Source organism: Rhinolophus sinicus, linkage group LG03 (assembly GCF_036562045.2).
Source record: "Rhinolophus sinicus isolate RSC01 linkage group LG03, ASM3656204v1, whole genome shotgun sequence".
Classification (NCBI taxonomy): Eukaryota; Metazoa; Chordata; class Mammalia; order Chiroptera; family Rhinolophidae; genus Rhinolophus; species Rhinolophus sinicus.
In genome coordinates this window covers 46224534-46246341 of record NC_133753.1, presented here as the reverse complement: position 1 = coordinate 46246341, position 21808 = coordinate 46224534, and the positions used below count along the sequence as shown (strand labels likewise).

Here is a 21808-nt window from a genome sequence, read left to right as displayed (position 1 = left end):
TAAAGAGTAAAAATGATAAACATTTTATTAAATTATATTAAATAATAATTATAAGAGTACTATTCTTGGGAAGTTACATGTGGGTGAGAATTTTTCTGTCATGTTAGAGAACAATTAATAAATATTTCAGGAAAGGTTAGCCTTTGAGTCCAAGGCAAGGATTTCCATTTTTGCGGGACAACTTGGAATGCCTTGAAAATGCAAGACTTGGAATGTAGAAGTCCCAAGGCTAGTGAAAGCTCCAAATCCGAGTCATAAAGATCAGATTTAAAAAATAGAAGCTGAGAAAGATAAGTTGTCTTTGTTCTGATGACAGGAAAAACTAGAGAACAGGGTTCATACTCAGGTGAAGGGTGTTGTGGGAAAATTGTTTTTCACAAAAAAAATACCCCTCTTGCTGAGGTATCACTTCTAGAGCTCCTCATTCACCTGGATAATTTGCTGTATGTTATGAGATCATCCAGGACACTAGAATTGGATCCTTACTACTAAATTTATATTTGTTTAAGGGTGGAAGGCAGAAGCTGGTACACCCCTCACAGAGGACGACTTTGGATAGCAGCCACAGCTAAAAGACCCTCCCCTCAAGAAGTCTCAGAACTCCAGACTACATATCGTTTTCTTCGTGGGAAAGGTAACACCCATATACGACTGAATTCTCCTTTCAGTCTTATTTTGTGAAGAGAAGTCATTGACATTCATCTTTTTTTCACTTCCTTCTGGTGGCTGCTGCTGCTTTTTTTTTTTTTTTTTTTGCTGTAAGTGACTTTAAACTGTGGTGTGTGTGTGTGTGTGTGTGTGTGTGTGTGTGTGTGTGTGTGTTTAGTGGCAAATCATAGACAGCTGTTCAAAATGTTAATTTGCCAAAGAGTACAAATAAAACTATCAGCTCCCAACACCAGAAATCAAGCAACTAGTCTTAATTCTGAGAAAATTGTCTCCTTTTTTTTTTTTCAACTATGAGAATAAAAAAACTATAAACTCTGGGATTTTTAGATTGGGAAGAATAACCACAAATAAGAATTTTTATTGGGAGTGACGCAAATAGACATCTGCTATCGGATTTGGACAGATCAAAGTTGGTTGACTTAAGAGTGTATTTTGCGAATCCCCCCAAGCACGGAATATTTGGATCCTAAAATACACTTCTTACCCTTGGTTGTCTTGTTCTCCTTCCTCTTATCCAGTTTATGCATTTTTTTATGAAGGTAGAATGAGAGGATAGTTACAGTACCACCTTTAAAAGTTTTCCAAAAACCAAGCTTTAGGAATCAAAAGTGCATAGTTCCATAAAAACGTATTTCAGTTTTGACTGGCTTGTTTTAAATTTGTGTGTTCTGACATTCTTAATATTTTCTATTACATTTGTATGGGTTTTCTCTTGACACCTGTAGCTTGTTTACAAAGCCCATCACCACCAACTCAAGTAAGATCCAGTTGAGTATAGTGGAATTGATTTGTTTAGAGTAAAGTTGTGGGGTCCTTGAACTTCCATGGTGTGAGGGGAATTTTCCTATAGCTTAGGATGTGGACAGTGGACTAAGCCAGCCACTCACACATTTTTTCGCTAAAATATGAACAATGTGCCAAATAAAATCTCATTGTTTTCCTTATGTCTACCAATAGATAATAGAGAAAGTGATTTGTTCAGAATTGAAAACAGATTCATGAGTTCCAGGGTCACAAAGGAAATTTATCCAATCCTTCTGTAATTCTTTATTCAGATGTGGAATTTCCCAACGACTATCCATCAGGTTGTCTTCTGGGCTGTGTGGACCTAATTGACTGTTTGTCCCAAAATCAATTTAAGGATCAGGTAAGTAAAGAATACTTCTCTTGGACAGATGCTTGGTTTGGCACCACAGCTGGCTTATCGATCCTTCAACACAGAATATCCTGGAGATAGAAAGTGCTAGCAACTGAATTTAGATATGTGAAAATAATCTTTTAATTAGGAAAAATTGGGGAGAGAAAAGACCAGGGCAGAAACAGAGAAAATTTAGTGACACTTTAGTTTCTGATATGTGGAGGACTGGTACACATACATTTCTTCATAAAAAGCTGTTGCCACAATACAGCTCATAAGTATAGGATCCTTAGCCTTTAATAAAACTTTGTTGCTTTTGGTGAAGAAACCCTCCATTACTATCCCTTGAATTATTTCAATTAATTGGTGGGATGGTAGAATTTGTTGTCACTTACTCTTGAACATTTGGTTCAGGCCAGAGAATTCATGATAAGCAAGTGTGTTTGAACTGATTGCCTGGACCATGCCAGGTTTGGTGTGTGTGTCTGTGTTTGTACATATGTGTGTATTTTTATTTATTTTGATCACTAAAGAATGAACTGACATAACTAAAGTACATTTTGAACAGCAAAGGTAGCCGAAGGACTTTAGCTTAATTGGAAAACTCTTGAAATTTAGAGGCTTATGTTAGACTCAGACTAGCAGAAATCCAAAATGGGAAGGTCCATCCTTGAAGCATGAAGTCTTACCTAACAGTATGGTTTTCCTGTACTTTGAATAGTTACTTTAGGCAAAAGACTTCCACCACGGTGCTTAAGAAAATGTTTTCCAGCTGAATTTTTCTCAGTAAATTCTTTGTTTTTCAGACTTATTTGCCTTTCATTACTATTATTACTGTCTGTTTAAAAAAAAACAAAAAACCCACAGAACTTCCAATCTCACCTCCTGTTATCCTTTCTTCACAGATTTTAGCCAATAGTTACATCCATCTCGTTTTCTGTCTTTCATTTACTTGTGCATTGCCTCCTCAGCCCTTCTCTGATTACTTTATGTATATGAGGACAATACCTTCAGTTTGGCATGAATTTTGACTTTTTTTCTGCTTTTCATACCTGATCCAGACCTAGGCAAAAACCATAGACATGCGGAAGCTCTTTCTTTTCCACAACACACCCTTGTGGAAACAAAGGTTCTCTCTCTCATGGGCCTTTTGCCCATTTTTCAATGTCTTCTTTCCTCTCCTCTTCTGCCTTTTTTTCAGGCTAGAAGTAATATAAAAATGCCTTACATTGGTGTAGGTTTTACAATTTTAGAGACTCTTACAGCCATCAACAGGTTAGTGTAACTTAATGTATTATATTTTCTTCTTAGGATATTTGCATTCTAAAGGAGAACTCAGGAGCATCTGGCAGTGTGGGTGGTTGTTTTTTCCTTTACTTGCTCATTTGTCAATCAAGTAAACCACCACCTGATACAAGGTCAAATGATTTATATCCTTAGACAGCCAATCTTCTTTCTTCCACAAATTTATGTAGAGAAGGGTAGGAAACTGTAATCCTGGTCTACGGAGTACCACAAACTTATGGGAATTAGAAATCTAATTAACAAATTTTTTTCCTTTCTCGGGGATACCTGGCTTTCAGGGTAGCAGGATACTCCTTGAGCTAATATTCCATGTTTTATCCTGACTCTCTGGTCAGCTTTTCTGTGTCTTTTCCCCATTGTTTCTGTTCTGTGTTTGAGGGTAGCACGTGAATGTATTCAGAATTGATAGTAGCCCTATTTGAGGATTATTTATTGGGTAAGGATCTTACCACTTTTTAAAGTTTTAGCTTTGATATTTGGCTGCTTTTTGGAAAATTTCTTGAGCACCCTTGGTAATCTACCAGTTTCTGTTTGAACTAGGATTCTGTGATGTAAGAATTGTGATTGTCTAGCCTGTTTTACCAACCTTATTCTCATTTCTGAATGAGTTGAGAGTTTAGGAATAATAGTCTTAGAATAGCGTTTTCCAAACTATTCTATGGCACAGGTGTTCTCTGAAACAAAGGTGGGAGGATTCCATGGACACATACATTTGGAAAATATATTTGGAATAAATTAATTTGTTTATTGCAGAACTTCTCAGAGCCCTTAATATGCTAGTATGTATTATGACTCTCTGATTATCTAGTGGATATAACTTGCAGTGTTCCCAAAACTTTTTGACCACAATCTCCCCGCCCCCCACTTTCCTGCCTTACCCCTCTCCCCGCCCCCTCATACAAACACTGCAAAACTGGTACTATATACAGTTTAGGAAGTGCTAGTCTAGGTATATTTGGGTTTTTTTATCCTCATAGATCAGCTCACTGAGGCAGAATCATCCAGGAGACAAGTTTCCTGACCTGTCTCTTCTTTTTGCATCTCTACACTCATGTCCCATCACCCAGCTGAATTGCATTTTCTTTGAAAACCAGTGTGGATCTAGTAATTTTTATTTCAACTGAAACTAATCTCCTGTGTGACTTGGACCACATTTTGCTTCTCCATCTTGTTCCTAATTTTTCCTCTCCCCAAAGAAGCTCAATAATTTACTTCCTGACCTCACATTCTTGGCCTTTCTTTGGTAAGTTAAAATATACTAAGCCCTCACTATTTTCAGCATAGTGTGATCATTTAGTTCTTAAAAAAAATAACAGAAAAGGTTTTATTAGTGGTTGTTTAAAATAAAATGCGCTACAGTATAAGTGGCTTTAAAAATATGTGCTTAAAATGCTTTCCTCTGAGCTAAGAATTCGTCTTCCTTTTATCTTCTAAGATAGCATGGCTGATTTGTGCTAGGAAAAAAAAATCCCACTAGACCTTAAACCCTCCAGAGTAACAGCAGGGGATCAACTTGGACAAGGTAGGGAGTGCTACGGAAAGGGCTGTAGGCTCAGCTCAGGAGAGAGAGGTAGATGAGAGCCGTCTAGTTAAAACTTCTGTATTCCCCTGGAAGGAGCCCATGTCGTTTGCAGGCGTTTTATCTGCCAGCAGCAGATGTAAGCTCTCAGAAACAGCAGGGAGGATGTTGACTGCAGCAGTGCATCAGGGCTGTGGTTTGTAACCTCAATAGTAAGGCAGTTAAAACTTTTTTTTAACAAAGACGTTTTGATTGCCAAATCTATAACCATTAGCAGCTGTGGTTTGAGCAGTTCTCTAGACCTAACAAGTTTTCAAACAAAAAGTTGAGTTGGTGGCTTTTGTTTTTACGTGTCTGTGTTGTGTTCGTGCTATTTATATCTCTGCCTTCAATAGGAAATCTGATTTGTCTGAAATCTCCAAGGTCATGATTATTTAATTTCTTCTGTACTGAATCTGTCCCTTTCCTGCCAGTTTCCTGACCCTTTAGTCCATTTGATCTTACGGCTTTTATAATAACCAAGAACTTATCTTTAAGGAATTATGTTGAAGCAGTTCTACTGCTGGATGCCTATGTCATTGATATCAGCATTAGAATTGCAGTCTTCCAGGGCGGAAAGCTTCTCTATGAGTATCCAAGCAATACAGGATGATTGCAGGTATCACTTCACGTGTGGAAATCATCAGCTTCTATCACCAATGGGTTGTCTATAAGTCTGAGAGATCAGAAATTAAGAGAATGAAGGAAGTAAATATTCAAACCAGGCATTAGCCTTAAAAAATGCAGTCCCCAAATTCTCTTTTAAAATATGTGAAAACGGTCCTCTCTGTTGTACTGAGAAAACCTGCCGCTTTATAGACCTAAAATGTAGGTTCCTTAGGGATTGCAAGGGCTGTATCTGAGACCCAGCAAAAAGGGGAACTGTATGTCTGCCACAGCAAGCCTAATCCTAGGCAGTTCTTTCTGCCCCCCACCCCCAGGCAGTTCTTTAAAATCATAGATCACTTAAGTGAGACAGGAAATGTATCTTCAGAGTTCTGATTATGATGAGAACATTTGCTAGAGTTTCTAGGTCAGAACAGACTGTCTTTAGAGTTTTTTGCAACCTGGATGTCAAGTGCTCACTTAGTGAGTTGAGGACAGCCATACACATTTTTCTAATAATCCAGGAAGTATTATACTTTATGTTGTATTTATCCTGAAGAGAGGAGGGGAATATTAACATTCTTCTGTTCATTTATGTACATTTTTAAATGTATAGCTTTTCATCTGAAAATGAACGTGTAATTCTTAACACGTTGCGTATGGCAGGGTTTAAATCCCTCGTGAAGATTCTCGTGATCCGTACGCAACGTGTTAAGATTTTCTTAAATATTTACCAATAAATACTTGAGTATATATCATAAATCAGACACAGTTTTTGACACTAAAGGAAAGAAAAAGTTGAATCAGCAATGGATTCTATGCTCAGAATGTTTGAAAGACCACTGGGTAGATAAGATATGTTTATAAACAACCAAATACAAAATAAAAAGCAAAGGTAACTGTTTTAAGGGAAGTAAAGACTGCCTCTAAGAAATTTAAAGGAGGAAATGGTTGCTTTCAGCTGGGAAGGATCCAAAAAGACTTTATGAAAAATATGGCTCTTGAATTAGCCGTGAAGGCTGCTCGTATCAATAAAAGTCTATTACTTTTTAATTAGTTATGTGTCAGAAGCAAGGTATCATCACCTCTCTTTAAATTTGGGAGAACTTAAGACTCAGAGAGTTAAAAATAATGTGCATACTGTCAGTAAATGGTAGAATTGAGATTGCTGTTCAAGTCTTCCTACTTAGATAGTAGAAAAGCATATTCCAAGGAGAGGGAGTAACGTGAGGTGGGAAGTTATGGGCCGGTATGGAGAGTAATAGCAAACCAGTTGAGAGAAGAGTATGGATGAGGGGGAACAAGCAGCAAACAAAAATGGGAAGGGGTAGATAGCTTTGAATGATAGGCTATAGAGGGAAGACTTTTCTGTAGTCGTGGGGTGGGGGAGAGGTGTTTTGAAGGTGATCAGAGCCTTGCTTGAGGAAAATGAATCTGGTAGCAATGTGGGAGATGGATTGCGGTGAAGAGACTGAAGGTGGGAACACTAGTGAGAAGGCAGTTGTCACCTAGGGTAGAGATTTTTAAAAATCTGTTCTAGGATAGTGCCAGGGGAATTAGACAAGACAGGAACAGATGCAAGAGATTGTACGCAGGTAGAATCAATCACTTAATGTGACACCTTCATTTTACTTATAAGTAAACCCAGGCTTAGAGAGAGAGGAAGTGGTCTGCTTGATCTAGAAGGAATCTGCTGTAGCCTTGCTATCTTCTTGCAGTCTTTTCAAGGCTTTTTTAAAAAATAATTTTTATTTATTTATTTATTTTTTAAATTGGGGAACAGTGTGTTTCTCCAGTGCCCATCAGCTCCAAGTCATTGTCCTTCAGTCTGGTTGTGGAGAGCACAGCTCAGCTCCAAGTCCGGTCACCGTTTTCAATCTTTAGTTGCAGGGGGCACAGCCCACCATCCCATGCGGGAATTGAACCAGCAACCTTGTTGAGAGCTCGCACTCTAACCAACTGAGCCATCCGGCCCCCCTCCTAATTTAAGATTTTATAGATCAGAATATTATACAATCGTATATTCAGCAACTATTTATTGACCATGTGTCATGTACCAGGCACTATACTAAAAGACTAAGGATCCAGAGTTTTAACAAGATATTCCATTTCCTCTAGATCCTTAAGTCTGCTAGGAGAGACTGAGACAAGAAAACCCAATCATAATAATTATCATATGAACAAAGGAATGTACAAAGGAAGGTACCCAGCTCCTAACTCAGCTTGGCTGGAGGTAGGGTGGGGAGGGTTAAGGAACCTTCTAAAAAAGGTGAGTCCTGAAGAAAGCACAATTTAAGTCTTCCTTAATATACCATCCTATATCATGTCTCCATGCTCTTGTCCACCAGGAGAGTTCCTATTCATTCTTTAAAACAGCTCAGATGTCATTCTTTCTGTAGAATCTTCCCTGACCTCAGCCCATTTCCTCCCTGGCAGGATGAATCACTTCCTTTTCTTGGCTACTGTGTTGATATTTCTATTGCATTTTTCACTTTTGTCGGTTTGGTTTTTGGTTTTTTTTCGTAATTACTTCCCACCCCCACCCCCGTCAAATATGTTCACATGTAGTTCCTTTAGGTGGTCACCATCTGTCTTATTCACCTTTTTATCTCCAGTGTCCTAGCATATAGACTGGCATATAGTAGGTGCTCAATAAAGGTGGTAATAATAAATTGAGAGGCAGACAGTGGTTGATGAAAAGCCTTTTAAATGCACTGTGAAGGAATTTGAATTGTATTCTGAAGGCAACCGTGTGTGTGACATAATGAGATGTGCATTTTAGAAAGATTTTCCTGGCAGTAGTAGGAAGGATGGAGTGGGTGGCGCAAGCCTAAAAACAAGGAAATGATTAGGAAAGTATCATGATTGTCCAGGTGAGGCATGATGGAGGCCAGCAATAATGCAGTTGAGTTGGACAAAGAGGAACGGATGATTGAAATGTTAGGAAGTGAAGTCTATAGGACTTGGTGATTTGATCGGATGTGAAGAGTGAGAGAAAGAGGGAAGTCTAGGATAAACTTGAGTTTCTGGCTGTGGTAAGTGGGTGAATGGTAGTGCCATTAGTCCAGATGGAGTATACAAAAGAAGAGAATATTCTTTTAAGGTAAATGACTTTAAAAGAAATGAGCTGTGGCAAACAAAACCTATATTGTAGCAGGAAAGGAGAGATGTTCTGTAGTGTGTGATACCATACAAAAACCCATTTTCCTATAATTTTTCATTTGGACAATTAAATTATTTTATTTTTTTAAATATTTTAATCTCTTGTTCTAAAAAACAAATGATTTTTGATAAAGGGGTATTGATGTTAATAATGCCAGATTACTTGATAATGATCTTACCTTGATATGTCAGGTGAGGTAAAAGAATTCTCTGAGCTCTGCCTCAGAATAGTTGTTCTCAGTTGAATCAAACCAGACATTGGAAGATAAAATCTAAAATTGGCAGAGCCCTTAACTCAAGCGGAGTCTTAGCACACTGAGCTATTAGTCCCGGGGTAGACTTCAGTGGTTAAGAACCTCACAATGTAGTGTCTTTAATTAAGAGCAATTTTCTTTTGGTTCTCACTCGTTTAAGTTGGAGTGAAAGCCTACCACATGAAAATTAAGACCAAAAATAATTGTCATGGATGGGTGATTCCCATGTAGGTCTTGAAAAGTCAGGGTAGAAAAGCTTGAGGTTAATTTTAGAGAAATATACTTGATTAGGTTCTTTTGCGTGTGGAGATTCCAGCATAGGATTCCCAAGGGCACAGAAAGCCAGAGTAGAAATTTTACGGTGAGCAGGATGGGACCTGGAAACCAGTGCTGTGTGTCCTCAACCAGATTGTCTTCCACAAATGGCTGAGACCCGTAAGCTACACACCACCTATCCCTTATTATTTCCACCTGGAGAAAATATGACTTGTCGCTCTAGCTTGAGCTGGAACCCTCTGTCTTTGATACTGGACACATGATTTGGATTAGGTACTGGTCCATGGGAGTTCAGCTCTCCCACTTGGGGCCAGCTGGCACGATCTTTATCCAACCCTAGTGAAATACACAGTAGTTGGGAGTCCCGTGAGCAATATGTTCCTCTGATGGGAGACAGATTTTATCCTCCAGTAGAGTGGGACTTGAGTTGCATCCTGTGAACACCTTGAAATAGGAAAACAAGAGCTATTTATCAGAGAACACAGTTGCTTCAGGATCTGCTTCTTTGGATCTGTTGTGCTTATAGCCTTTTTATCAGCCTCATTTCCTTCTCTCTTTCTGAGTATTATGTATGACCTCAATCTACTTGGGGTTGATTTTCCGCAAACTAGATTTCAGAGCCTGATTTCATGTGCTATCGAGTTCCCCAAAGTTCAAACCAAGAAAACCTACAGCAAATATATGTTCCTTGTCAATGAGTTCCTTCTTGACTGTTTGCTTTAGCTGTTCTCTGAAGACAGGTATAGGATTTATAGGTCAACTGGGGATTTGTAAAGAGTAACATCGTTTAGGAGTTACTGATCATTTCAGTACAAGGACTAAATGGAGGTTTGCAGAATTGGTGAAAATGCCCACTTGGTTCTGAATCAGTAGTGGTTTCCAAAGACTACTAAACTCTTTTTTTTATTTTTATTTTGTTTATGAAAATGGCAGAAGAAATGTTTCTAGATGACTGCTGAACAGTTTCCCTCTGGAGGGGAGAAGAAAATGACTGTTTAGTAGTTAATTACCTGTTATGTTAGACAGCTATGAAACTTATGAACGTGAAAGAAGAGTAGGGCCCCCCCCCCCCCCCGTTGTCAGGCTGGAGTCATGTTGTCTTAGGCAAGAGCAGCAACTTCCTGAGGGAGGAATCTGTTAACTGAATTTGAATGGTTGCTTTGAGTTGCTTGCTTGATCTTAAAACGTAAGTTCCCTGACCTCTCTGTTGTGCTATGACAGTGATCCTTAATGGAGCATCCTTTCTAAATTGGATATGACATCCAGAGTTTGTCCACATTCTTCACAAATAGGGACCCCACACTCTCGATTTTTCTCTGAGTCAGTTGCATTTTACTCTTTTGACTCTCAGACCAAAAATTCCTTTCTTGTAAGTCTCTGACCTACTTGTTAGTATAATATATACTATGGTCCATAGTGCCCAGGCCGCAGTTACAGAGATCATGCTTTTTTGGAGGTGCTGAGGTTCCGCCAAGCTGGCTTTGCTTTAATGCATTTGGCCATGAAGAATAATCCCTTCTCCCAGTGCATAGGCCTTATTATTCCTGGTAGGCTGCTTTGCTCGTCCGCTTTCTTTCTTGTAAGCCTCTTGAAGTTCACTGGTAGAACTTGGGAAAAGGGATATTTACGTGAAACTTGGATTTAGGTTCAGTTGAGAAAGTTGATTTTAATGTTTAGTGTGAGGCATGAATGGGTCCAAGGAACCTCTTGTTCTATAATTTTATTTATCCATCCTTTTCCCTTTTATTTGACATTTGCTTATTCGGTTAATGTATGTCAGGATAGTTATTAAACCTCGGGCTTTATTGGCCACTTGCCAAAAACAAAAGTTTTAATTTAACTTGAGGGATAACAGGTTACAGAGTCGCGCCTGCTTTTACCCAGTTACAGTCCTGAAAGTGTCCAGTTCCTGGATGTGCATGTTCAGCATTGTTAAGGTAACCTTAATGAACAAGTTGGTAAATTCATTGTTCTTTCATTGTACAAGTACTTATTGATTGCCCCACTATGTGCCAGGCATGGTTCTAGGTTCAAGAGGAGTAAATTGGACAAAAATCCTTGCCTTTGTGGAGCTTTCATCTTAGTAGTAAGTGGAGACCAAATTAAAAAATTAAATAAGTAAATTATATAGTATCAGATTATAGTGTTACAGAAAAAATGTAAAGTCGGAGAGGGAGGTTAAGAGTGCCAGGTTTGTGAGGAGATTGGTGCTCTGATGTTAAACAGAATGATTAGGGAAGACTCATTAAGAAGCTAACATTGAAAGTTCTGAAGAAAGAAAGAGAGGAAGCCATGTGGGGGAGGAAGCGGGAAGGGGCCATGGATTCCAGGAAGAAGGAGGAGGCAAGTGCAAAGGCCCAGAGGCAGGAACAGCAAGGAAGCCAGTGTGGCTGGAGTAGAGTACAAATGGAAGAGTAGCAGGAAAAGGCATCAGAAAGGAAATGGGGGGGCCAGAAGGTCTAGGGACCTATAGGTCATGGTGAGGACTTAGGTTTTTATCCTGAGATGAAAAGCTATTGGGAAGGTAAGCAGAGGAGTGACAGGATCTGATATTTAAAAAAAAAAAAATTGCTCTGGCTGCTGTTTTGAAAATAGACAAGAGGGAGGTTAAGGGCAGAAACAGACCAGTTAGGAGGTTATTGTGATAATCCAGGGAGACATTATGATGGCCCGGACCAAGGAAGTAGCCATGGAGGTCTTAAGAGGTGGTGGAATATTAGATATCTTTTGAAGATGGAGTTGACAGGATTTCCCAATGGGTTGGTTGTGGGATTTCGGGCCTGAACAATTAGAAGGATGGAATAGCTATTTATTTATTTTAAAGGGATATAAATAAGAGATGAGCGGGTTTGGGAAGGAAATCTAGGACCTTGTTTTTCGTTTGTTTGTTTGTTACTGTGATAAAATACAACAAAATTACCCTTTTAACCATTTAAAGTGGCATTAAGTACGTTCACAATGTTGTGCAACTATTACCACCATCCACCTCCAGAACGTTTTTATCATTTCAAACAGAAACTCTGTAGTCATTAAATAATAATTATTTCTTCCTCCTCCCCCCAGCCCCTGGCAACCTCTATTCTACTTTCTGTCTCTATGAATTTGCCTATTATAAGTACCTCATATAAGTAGACTCATACAATATTTGTCCTTTTGTGTCTGGTTTATTTCACTTAGCATAATTTTTCAAGGTTCACACGTCTTGTAGCATGTGTCAGAATTTCATTTCTCTTTGAGGTTGAATAATATTCCATTCTATGTATATGTAACACATTTTGTTTATTCATTCATCTACTAATAGACAGATTGTGGGAACTATTGACTATTGTGAATAATGCTGCTGTGAACATTGGTAGACAAGTATCTGTTTGAGTCCCTGCTTTCAGTTCTTTTGGGTATATACCTAGGAGTGGAATTGCTAGATCACGTGGTCATTCTATGTTTAACTTTTTGAGGAAATGTCAAACTGTTTTCCACAGCGGCTGCACTTTTACATGCATACCAACAATGCATGAGGGTTCCAATTTCTTCACATCCTTACTAACACTAGTTGTTGTCCATGTTTTTTGTTTTCTGTTTTGTAATAGCTATCCTAGTAAGTGCGAACTGATATCTCGTGGTTTTCATGTGCATTTTCAGGACCCTTTTTTTAGTTTTGTTGAGATATAATTCACATATAACGTTGTATTAGTTTAAGGTGTACAACATAATGATTTGATATATGTATATATTGCAAAATGATTACTACATTAAGTTTAGTTAACATCCATCACCTCTCATAGTTACAAATCCAGGACCTTATTTTTTAACTCTAAGACTAAAGGAAATTCCCAGGTTGTGAATGTAGAGAGGGTTGAGGTCTGAGGCCTGACCCCTGAAGCACTCCAACGTTTAAAGAATGAGATGAGAAGCAGTCAGTAAAAAGTAAAACCAGGAAGAGAAGAATGGTGTCATGGAAGCCAAGTGACAAATGTGTTCAAGAAGGAGGGAGAGAAGAATTTTGTCAGGTTCTACAGATGGATCAGTTAAAATGAGAACTGAGGGCTGACCATTTGATTTACCAACATGAAAGTGAACGGTGGCCTTTATGAGAATAGCTTTGTTGGAGTGATGGGAGTGAAAACCTGTTTAGAGTGAATGCAAGAAAAAATAGGAGAAGTTGAGGCAGGGAGTATAGATAATCTTTGGATGAATTTTGTTGTAAAATCTGAGAAATGGGGCAATAGCTAGAGGAGAATGTGGGATCTGGAGAGTTTTTGTTTTATGGCAGACATTACAGAAACTATGTTTGTTAATGTGATTAATCCAGTAGACAGGACATTTATGGGTGTGGATGACTAAGGAGAGAATGGCTGAAATGGCTTGCAGTTTTGGAAATGCAGAGCTCTGACGTCCTGGCCTCATTGTCCTCTGCCTTACACTCTAAGACACACAGAAGAGAGAGCACGAAAACGGAAGAGATGTTAGTTGTGACTGCTGCTGCTTTGGCCTCTGTGGCATTAGGTTTAAAGATTCTGACAGCAGCAGCCTTTGGTTTTATTTGTGCAGAAGCACCTCAGCAGTAACAGCTGGACCCTGCTTCTCTTTGAGTTCTAAAGATCCAGGGGATAAAGAGAGAAGAGAGTTTACCCTTCCAGCTTTAGTCTTTCTTTTCTACCATGAACATTTTGACCTTGCCTGTGAATACAATTGTGGTTGATACATGATATTAAGCTATGTTTTATCAAAGTACATGCCACACCTGTCCCACACTGAAAGCCATGGTATGTGGGCAGGACCAAAAGCTGCTTACAATCCTTTCTGTTTTCTCCACAGCATTACTTACCACCTAGCACAAGTGGTCAGTAAAGAAGTTCAACTGTTTATGCTTCCACTTCCAGAGAAATTTGAATTTTCTTATTGAAACCTCCATTTCTACCTTAGAGCCTTAGATCTTTAGAGAACACATCTTAGGTGAATAAGAGTGGAAAATAATTTCATACTTCTGAGGGTAATGACTAGGAGAAAGCCTCCTCTGGTAATGAAGTGACCCAAAGTTGCGGTCAGCCTGGGAGTCATATTTGTCGACCATGCTAAACACAAGACATCCCAAGGTAGGAAATAATGAGATGTCAGGTCCATTGGGCATTGTTGGAGAGCACTTCTGCCAACTCCCAGCTCCTTAAATTGTGATGGTGGTCAGCATGGTCTTACTAGGTTCTGTCTATTTTTATAGAAGGAATAGAAGTTCAAAGTATTCACACAGATTTGTTTTGTGATAAAGAAATCCAAAGGAGGCTTCTAAATAATTTTCAGAAGTGCTCTACCAGTTAGTTACCTTTTCGCCCTATGTAGGCCTGGAATGCATCCAGCAAAACAGCTTTTGCATGTTCATACCTTTCAGAATGAATCATCTTCCTTCCTTTTAGAAGGGTTCTGTTGACTATTTCTGGCAGAATTTTCACAAATGTTCCATTTTTCTTAAATCTTCTAGTGTTTCATCTGAGTTGAACCTAGCAGAGTGCCCCTGTTCTGAAGGAGACCTCCGAATTGCCCAACTCCCAGGAACTTGTGTTAAAGGAACAGTCAGTACTGATTCTTCAGGGGAGATCTCAGGCATCGGTTTTTTTTTGTTTTGTTTTTTAAAGAAGTTGTTCCCATTATAGGAAGTCAGAAACAGGAGGCAATAGACTGTGTAAGAATACTGTGCTAAGGCCTGGGGAAAGGCGGAGGTTTGTTCTTGCTTGTTGAGCATAATCCTCTTTACCTGACTGTGACGTGAAGACTCCTGTCACCAGAATGTCGAAGTGAAATCTGGGACATCATTTGATCTTCTTTAAATTCGAAATTTGTCCCAACTAGCCTGAACTTTTTATTTTTATATTTCACAGTATCCAGACATGAGTCAAGAATCTGATTCTCCATTTGTTTTCATCTGCACAAATCCCCAGGAAATGATTGTGAAGTTTCCTATTAAAGGAAATCCAAAAATCTGTAAGTCACAAGCTTTGATGGTCTAATTTTCTTTTTTTTTTCTTTTTATCTTACATCTCATTTGTTTAACTTTTTAAAAACTTTCTCTTTTACCCTGTTCCATGGCATCTCAAGTGTTGGAGGATTAATAAAATTATATTTATTGATAACTTTAAATTTAGATTGACTACGGTATAGCCTTTCCAAAGTGTACCTTGAGCCACAATTATTGGCATGCTAGTGAATCACTCTAAACTTCCATTTAGGACCCCAATACATTTAAAATCCTATTTGTTAGTCAAAAGAGTATGCTTTGTTCAGCTGTGCTGCTCATTAAAGGAAGTAGTAAGCCAGTGCCAATGACAACATTGTCATTTATCCTTTACTCCTCAGTATTCAATCCAAGACAAGGACAACTTTTTAAGTGTCTATTCTTGAGTGTCTATTTTGGAGGCATCACTTCCCACTGTTCCCTTGATTACTGGTTCCTAGAGCTTTATCCTCATCCTCTTGCTTTTCATCCTCTTTTTGAAATCTCTTGATGACTTCTGTTTTCTGTAACTTTGGCTTTTATGTATTTGTGATTATAGTACCCTCTGTATATTCACTTCTTAGGAAGTGTTTATTGACTTCACTCTTTCAACTCCCAACTTTTCTTCAATTTTCAACTTCTCTTCTGTTTGGTGATATAGCAACCTCTTCTATTTTAAATCAATCTCAAGAAACACATAGTGGTGTCCTCCTTGCCTAACTTCCTTTCAAAAACATCAACAACTCTCCCATTTGTTCATGTCAATTACAGTTTTGTGCCTCTGTGACATTGCTTTTCCATTGTGTGAACTGGATGATTCTGGGGCATGCATTGTCTTCAGCTATGCACAACTCGACCTCACCCTGTACATTGGAGACCAACTAGCCATTTTACAAATCTGTTCTGTAGAGAGGTACTTTCAAACTGTAATGTAAATAAAAATCACCTAGAGAGCTGTTAAAACAGGTTCCTAGGCCTTCTCCCAAGTGATACCTGATGCCATTGGTCATCTGATTACACTTTGAGTAATACTGCTTTCAACCACAAAATGAAATGCTTTGTGTGAACTTAGATTAATTCACTACAAAATTCAGGCAACCCTCATGATTTATGAGACGTATGTTCCCGAGATTCCAACAGAACAGAAAATCTAAGGGCCGGACGGGTGGCTCAGGCGGTGAGAGCTCCATGCTCCTAACTTCGAAGGCTGCCGGTTCGATTCCCACATGGGCCAGTGGGCTCTCAGTCTCAAGGTTGCCAGTTCAATTCCTCAAGTCCCGCAAGGAATGGTGGGCTCCGCCCCCTGCAACTAAGATTGAACACAGCACCTTGAGCTGAACTGCCAATGAGCTTCCAGATGGCTCAGTTGGTTGGAGCGCATCCTCTCAACCACAAGGTTGCTGGTTCAACTCCCGCAAGGGATGGTGGGCTGTGCCCCCTGCAACTAGCAACGGCAACTGGACCTGGAGCTGAGCTGCGCCCTCCACTACTAAGACTGAAAGGACAACAACTTGAAGCTGAACGGCACCCTCCACAACTAAGATTGAAAGGACAACAACTTGACTTGGAAAAAAGTCCTGGAAGTAACACACTGCTCCTCAATAAAGTCCTGTTCCCCTGCTCCAATTAATTAAAAAAAAAAAATAGATTTCAAAAAAAAAAATCAATCTCTCTTTAAAAAACAAAAAAAAAGAAAATCTGACTATAAATTGCCCTTAACTTAGACAAATTATTTACTTAAGACTATACTCCAGCTGGTAACCAAGTGGCCCCAGAAATTATTTTTCCTTCTTCTCTACTATATAGGATTTAAATCTCCATTTTTTTTCTCCCTCTTTTTTGGTTGTGGCATTCCATCCTGTGTTCCATTCTTGCCTGACTCAAGGCAATGATAGCAACACTGGTAGTGGGAGGAAAATGTGGTAGATCTGCTCTCCCAGACCCATCTGCTACCTTGATCTTTAGTCCCAGTTACCTTTTCTTAGCTTCCTCCTCTATCTTGGTTTTTATCTGCTGTTTAAGCTCCTATGAGGAAATGTTCTGTGTAAACAGAGTTTAGGTATTTCTCTGAATGTTTTACCTGAGTACTTTCTCTACCCAGAGACCCACCTTCAATACATATATGGCCTTCATTTTTCTTCATTTAATAGAGGAGGGGAAAGTGATTTTCTTAGGAAGCAAATTTTAATAACCTCCTGTCTTTCCCCATTGTTTCTGTTAGTTAAAAACTTTAAAAAGCCAACATGGGTTGTATGCTGGTTCCAGGGACAGCAGGGCTAGACAGAAGTTGTGAGATTGCAACTTCTTCCCTGGTGGCCCAGACAAGGAGAAACATTGGTCAGAAACAATAGGTAGCAAAAATTTATTTTAAAAAAAAAAAGAAGAAGGAGGGAGGAAGGAAAGAAGGAAGGAAAGGAAAGAAAAAGAAGAAGGAAGGAAGGAAGGAAGGAAGGAAGGAAGGAAGGAAGGAAGGAAGGAAGGAAGGAAACAGGTTCACCAGTCCCTGTGTGTCTCATAAAAAAAGATTCTGTTGAGAGGGAGCCAGGGTGAGGATTTAGTCTGGTGTGAAGTTTCTATTCTCTCTAACTTCTCATTCCTTTATCTTTTATTCAATCTTACCAGCTCTAAACACCTTATTACACTCTGCCAGAACTTCCTTCCCTTAGTCCGCAGGAGCCACCTCCAGTATTTGGAGCCAGGAAGTCTTTAATCCTACTGCCACAGGGAAAAGTACATACATAGCTCTTCATTTGGAATGCTTCATAGTTTATTCTAGATATATTGTTACTTGAAGTGGTTAAGTTCCATAGTATTGATAATGTGACTGCTCTACTTCGATTACAGCCCTATGGCTTAACATTTTTTTTTTTTTTTTTGGTGGGATAGCTTAGGAAACTAGCCATCTTTTATATAGATAAGTTCTATGAGAAATATATTCTAAACTTCTGACTTGAAAATAAACTTTTCGAATACAATCTATTTACATGTTGTGTCGTGTGTGTATGTGTGTATGCCTTAAAATAAAGGTATATATTTTGATTTGTTTTTGAGCTTGTAAACTTGAGCTTGCTTAATCTGAGGATAACTGTGTTTCTTGAAATTGAAATAATTCAGAAAAGAGCAATGTGCAAAATGATATCACTTGGCTGTGTGTCTACTCAAATTAGGAAATGCAAAAATGTTAAATATAGTAGAATATATAGGTTGACGGTTCAAAGGGATAAAAGAATCTTTTTACTTTAAATGAACTACATGCTCTATAAATACATGCAAACACTGCCTTATATCTTATGCAAAGCATGTGAAAATCCCTGTGAGAGTTATGTCAATTGATGACAAATATTTGTTCCCCTTTTAACTTCTTGCCCATCTGCTGCACGTGCCTTTGATTTTCTTTTAGGCACCATGATTGAGGATGTGGTTTAACACTGAAATGTTATAGGTGCTAAATGTAAAAATATTGGGGAAATACAGAAACTAAGCGTTATTACTCTACTTTTAAGAGCGTGTACTGTATGTTACTGTAGTTCACGGGCCAGATCCCAAGTCTTGAAAGAAGAGGCTGCACTAGAACTCAAGAGTTCAAGGTTCCTGTAATCCAAGGGCAGCCAGGATGACTGCTTCTTTATGTAAGAAGCCCCTTTCCCTGGCCTTCATTGCCCACAGCTGGCCCAAGAATTGCCACTATTGGCAATCACTTTGGTGGATGTAAAGAAGTCCTTATTTGTAAGGAGCTCACAGATTGCTGGCATATGTATGGTTTTCTTAGGCAGCCTAGGGGAATGAATGAATTTCTGAATCCCTGGGAATGCCCTGGAAATCCTTATTGCTCTATATTTCCCCCCTCCTATTTTCCATTTTATGAAATCATCATTGAAGCCAGAGATTAGTTTGCCAACCACTGGGTGCTTTGCTCTGATGGGTTGATCTTACATGAGCTAGTCTCACTTGAGGGTTTTCTTAATCCAAGTAGAGTTTTCTGTAAATTATACTTGGAATTTTCTTACAAAGCTTTGAGAGTGTGAAGAAGGCAATGTCCCTTTTTTTTTTCAATATGAGGACTCTGAAGTAAATATAGTTAAAAGACTTGCCTAGAGTTATACGTGGTAAATTAAAAGTAAAATTGAGACCATAACTAAGAAACAACAACTACCAAGCCTCAGCATAAATAAAGACTACCCTTACTTTTTCAGAAAACTTGGAGCTTATGAAGCACTTAGCATATATTGTTTCAATTAGTTATTTGATTAAATCACTCAATGTATGTGAAATATTTAGCACAGTGCTTAGTATACAGAAAGCACTTAATGTTAGCTGTAATCCTCCCAACAACTTTATAAGTTAGCAGGAATTTTTCCTCCTTTCATTTTTTTCAGTTGAGTATTTTGCGCACATCTTTCTGCTTCTAGGTTTTATGCTTTTTATTATATTGCCTCAGAAACAAGTCATTCCAATTTACATTTCATTTTTAAGGCACAATATCATAGAGCTGGAAGGGGCCTCTGCACTATGTAGTCTAGTTGCCTCTTCGCATTGAAAAAGTGGAGGACAAAAGTGACCAGGTGACTTCCTCCAGGTTATACAGCTAGGTCATCTCAGGGCTTAAACTCGGACCTGGTCCTTCTAACTTATTCAGGAAAGAGAACTAGAAGTCTGGAGTCCTAGATGGAATTCTAAATTCTGTCCTGGCTTGTTTTAAAAAGCTGAATGAGATGCAATACTTCTTTGTACCTCTGGAGGCCACCGCCTTTATAATGTTTATCTGATATCTAATTTTGGTTACTTAGTAGTCCCTATAATGTAAAGGTTTTGAGATTTGTAGTGTCTCCCTTCTTTGTTTAATTCACTTGGTGAAAACATTGAGCATCTACCATTTGGCAATCACTATGGTAGTGTTAGGGATACAAAGGCAAACTTGCCTTGTAATAGGGCTCTTTGCCAGATTGCTGGCACATGTTTGGACTTCCAGCCAGGCAGCCTGGGGGATGGAAGAACTCCTAAATCCCTGGGAATACTCTGTGCTCTAAAGCCCAAATTAAAATCAATAGCGTGTGACTGTTGTAGATGGCATTTAGAGTATCATTTAGTGTTGATTTCTGAGGAAGCCCAGAAAAGGAAGTAATGTTATTCCAGAGGCAGGTGTAGCCCTAGAGAGATGGGGGGGCGGGGGCGGGGGTGGAGTGAGGAGAACGTAAGAAAACAGGAAAACTTGTCAGGTTCGGGTTATTTTTCTCACACTCTCCTTGTGTAATAGTCAGGACGTGAATTCTTAATTGGACAAATGAGGATATTGAAGTCCAGAGAGACAATGACTTGCCCCAGGTCATACAGCTAGTTAATACCAGAAAAGGGTGACGTGGAAGCTGGCTCTCCTGATTCCTGGTTCAGTGCTCTTTCTCCTACTGATGCTGCCAACAAATGACAATGACAGCATAGGAGGGGCAGTGGTTGTGAGTGTGGGCCTGTAGTACACCTGGCTGTCCTTATAAGGTGCTTCTTGTTTTGTTTTCTCTTTTGTTTTTAAGTGCTGAGGCTGAGGTTCTACTGAACTGTTCATTTCCAGCATCAGCATCGCTATTGACTTAAATGATACCTTTTGTTTGTTTGTTTGTTTGTTTGTTTGTAGAAAGCAACCTTCAAGCTCTGTTCTCTGTTCTCAGCCTAGACTGAAAGGAACTCTATTAAGATTCTCTTCATGAGATGGATGGCTCTTAAAGCTGCTACCACTGAACCAAACTCTATCCTGGTAGATCTGAGTTAGAGGTCAGAGACCACATCAGGGAAGAACCTCTCATTAGGGTCACCTGGGACAGGAAGGTTGCTTGTTTTCTAACTTTAACACTTAGAAGAGTCATACAGCCTATGACCTTTGCCCTTCTTAGCTGGTGATAGGGGCCCTTTGTCAGTAAAGCATTCATTTGGATTCTACTCTGCTGTTTCAGGTCACTCCCCCTATTAAGACTGAGGCAGTAAAGGGGTGAGTTGAACTGCTTTTCTCACTGTGAGGGAGGTTCGTGCATTATGCTCAGCCAGTTAACAGGTCAGAGGAATGGGTTTCCCACTGTGTGAAATGCCTTCCTCTATTATATATGTATGTTCTTTAAAAACTTGCCTTCACATCAGACACCCTGGAAAAGGTGATGTTTCTTTTCTAGTAGCTACAAAATTAGAAATGTTAACTTAGATTCTTTAGGCGAGTACTCAGTGTGTTTGTATGCGTGCTTTTGTGTGTCTCTACAGTGTTCCCACTGCTTCCTCATTCTCACAGAATGAAACTCTGAAGTTTGAAAGTGTCTGAGTCCTGAAGCAAGATAATTGAATGTGACAGGAACACAGTAACCAGGAGACCTGGGAGGCCATGAAAGATTTGCATTGCAAATATGAAAAATAAATAATGAGGCTTCTTTTTCTCCCCTTACAGGGAAACTGGATTCCAAGATCCATCAAGGAGCAAAGAAAGGGTTAATGAAGCAGAATAAAGCTGTCTGACCCAAGAGAAAAGGAACTACCCAGCATAGTGAAGTTTTGTGTACTAAAATTGTTATCCACGGGTCCTTCGGAACTGAAGCAGTAGAAATCTCAAGGCTTGGCATCAGGCTTGAATCTCTCAGAATTTAAACTCTTACCAAAACTTGTATATTTTTCTTAAAAAGTGGGATTCTTACTTTATGTAGTGGGTTGAAATCTTTGAATACATTATTTATAAAAACCTATTTTAAAAATTCTGGGTCTTTGACATTTTTCTCAGAATGGTATTAGAAGAGAAAGGAACAGGTTGGAAATGACTTTCCTCTCAGGCTTGGAGTTGTAGTTAGGAAAATTTTTACCTAGGTTAACAATTTTTTTTGAGGGACCGC

The 21808-nt window shown here is 39.0% G+C and overlaps 1 protein-coding gene across 3 annotated transcripts in view; it reads left to right on the top strand.

Annotated features, from left to right (window-relative positions):
• TRIP4 (thyroid hormone receptor interactor 4) overlaps positions 1-21664 on the top strand; it is a 43577-nt gene extending 21913 nt beyond the window's left edge. For 2 of the 3 annotated variants that reach the window (XM_019748698.2, XM_019748695.2), the window contains 4 exons: positions 510-634; positions 1725-1816; positions 14839-14941; positions 21373-21664. In XM_019748698.2, coding sequence (XP_019604257.2) covers positions 510-634; positions 1725-1816; positions 14839-14941; positions 21373-21440 — 388 coding nt within the window. In that variant the 3' untranslated portion in view covers positions 21441-21664. The remainder of the gene's footprint in view (positions 1-509; positions 635-1724; positions 1817-14838; positions 14942-21372) is intronic. The other variant, XM_019748696.2, reaches the window with a different exon arrangement.
• Positions 21665-21808: the final 144 nt, after the last annotated feature.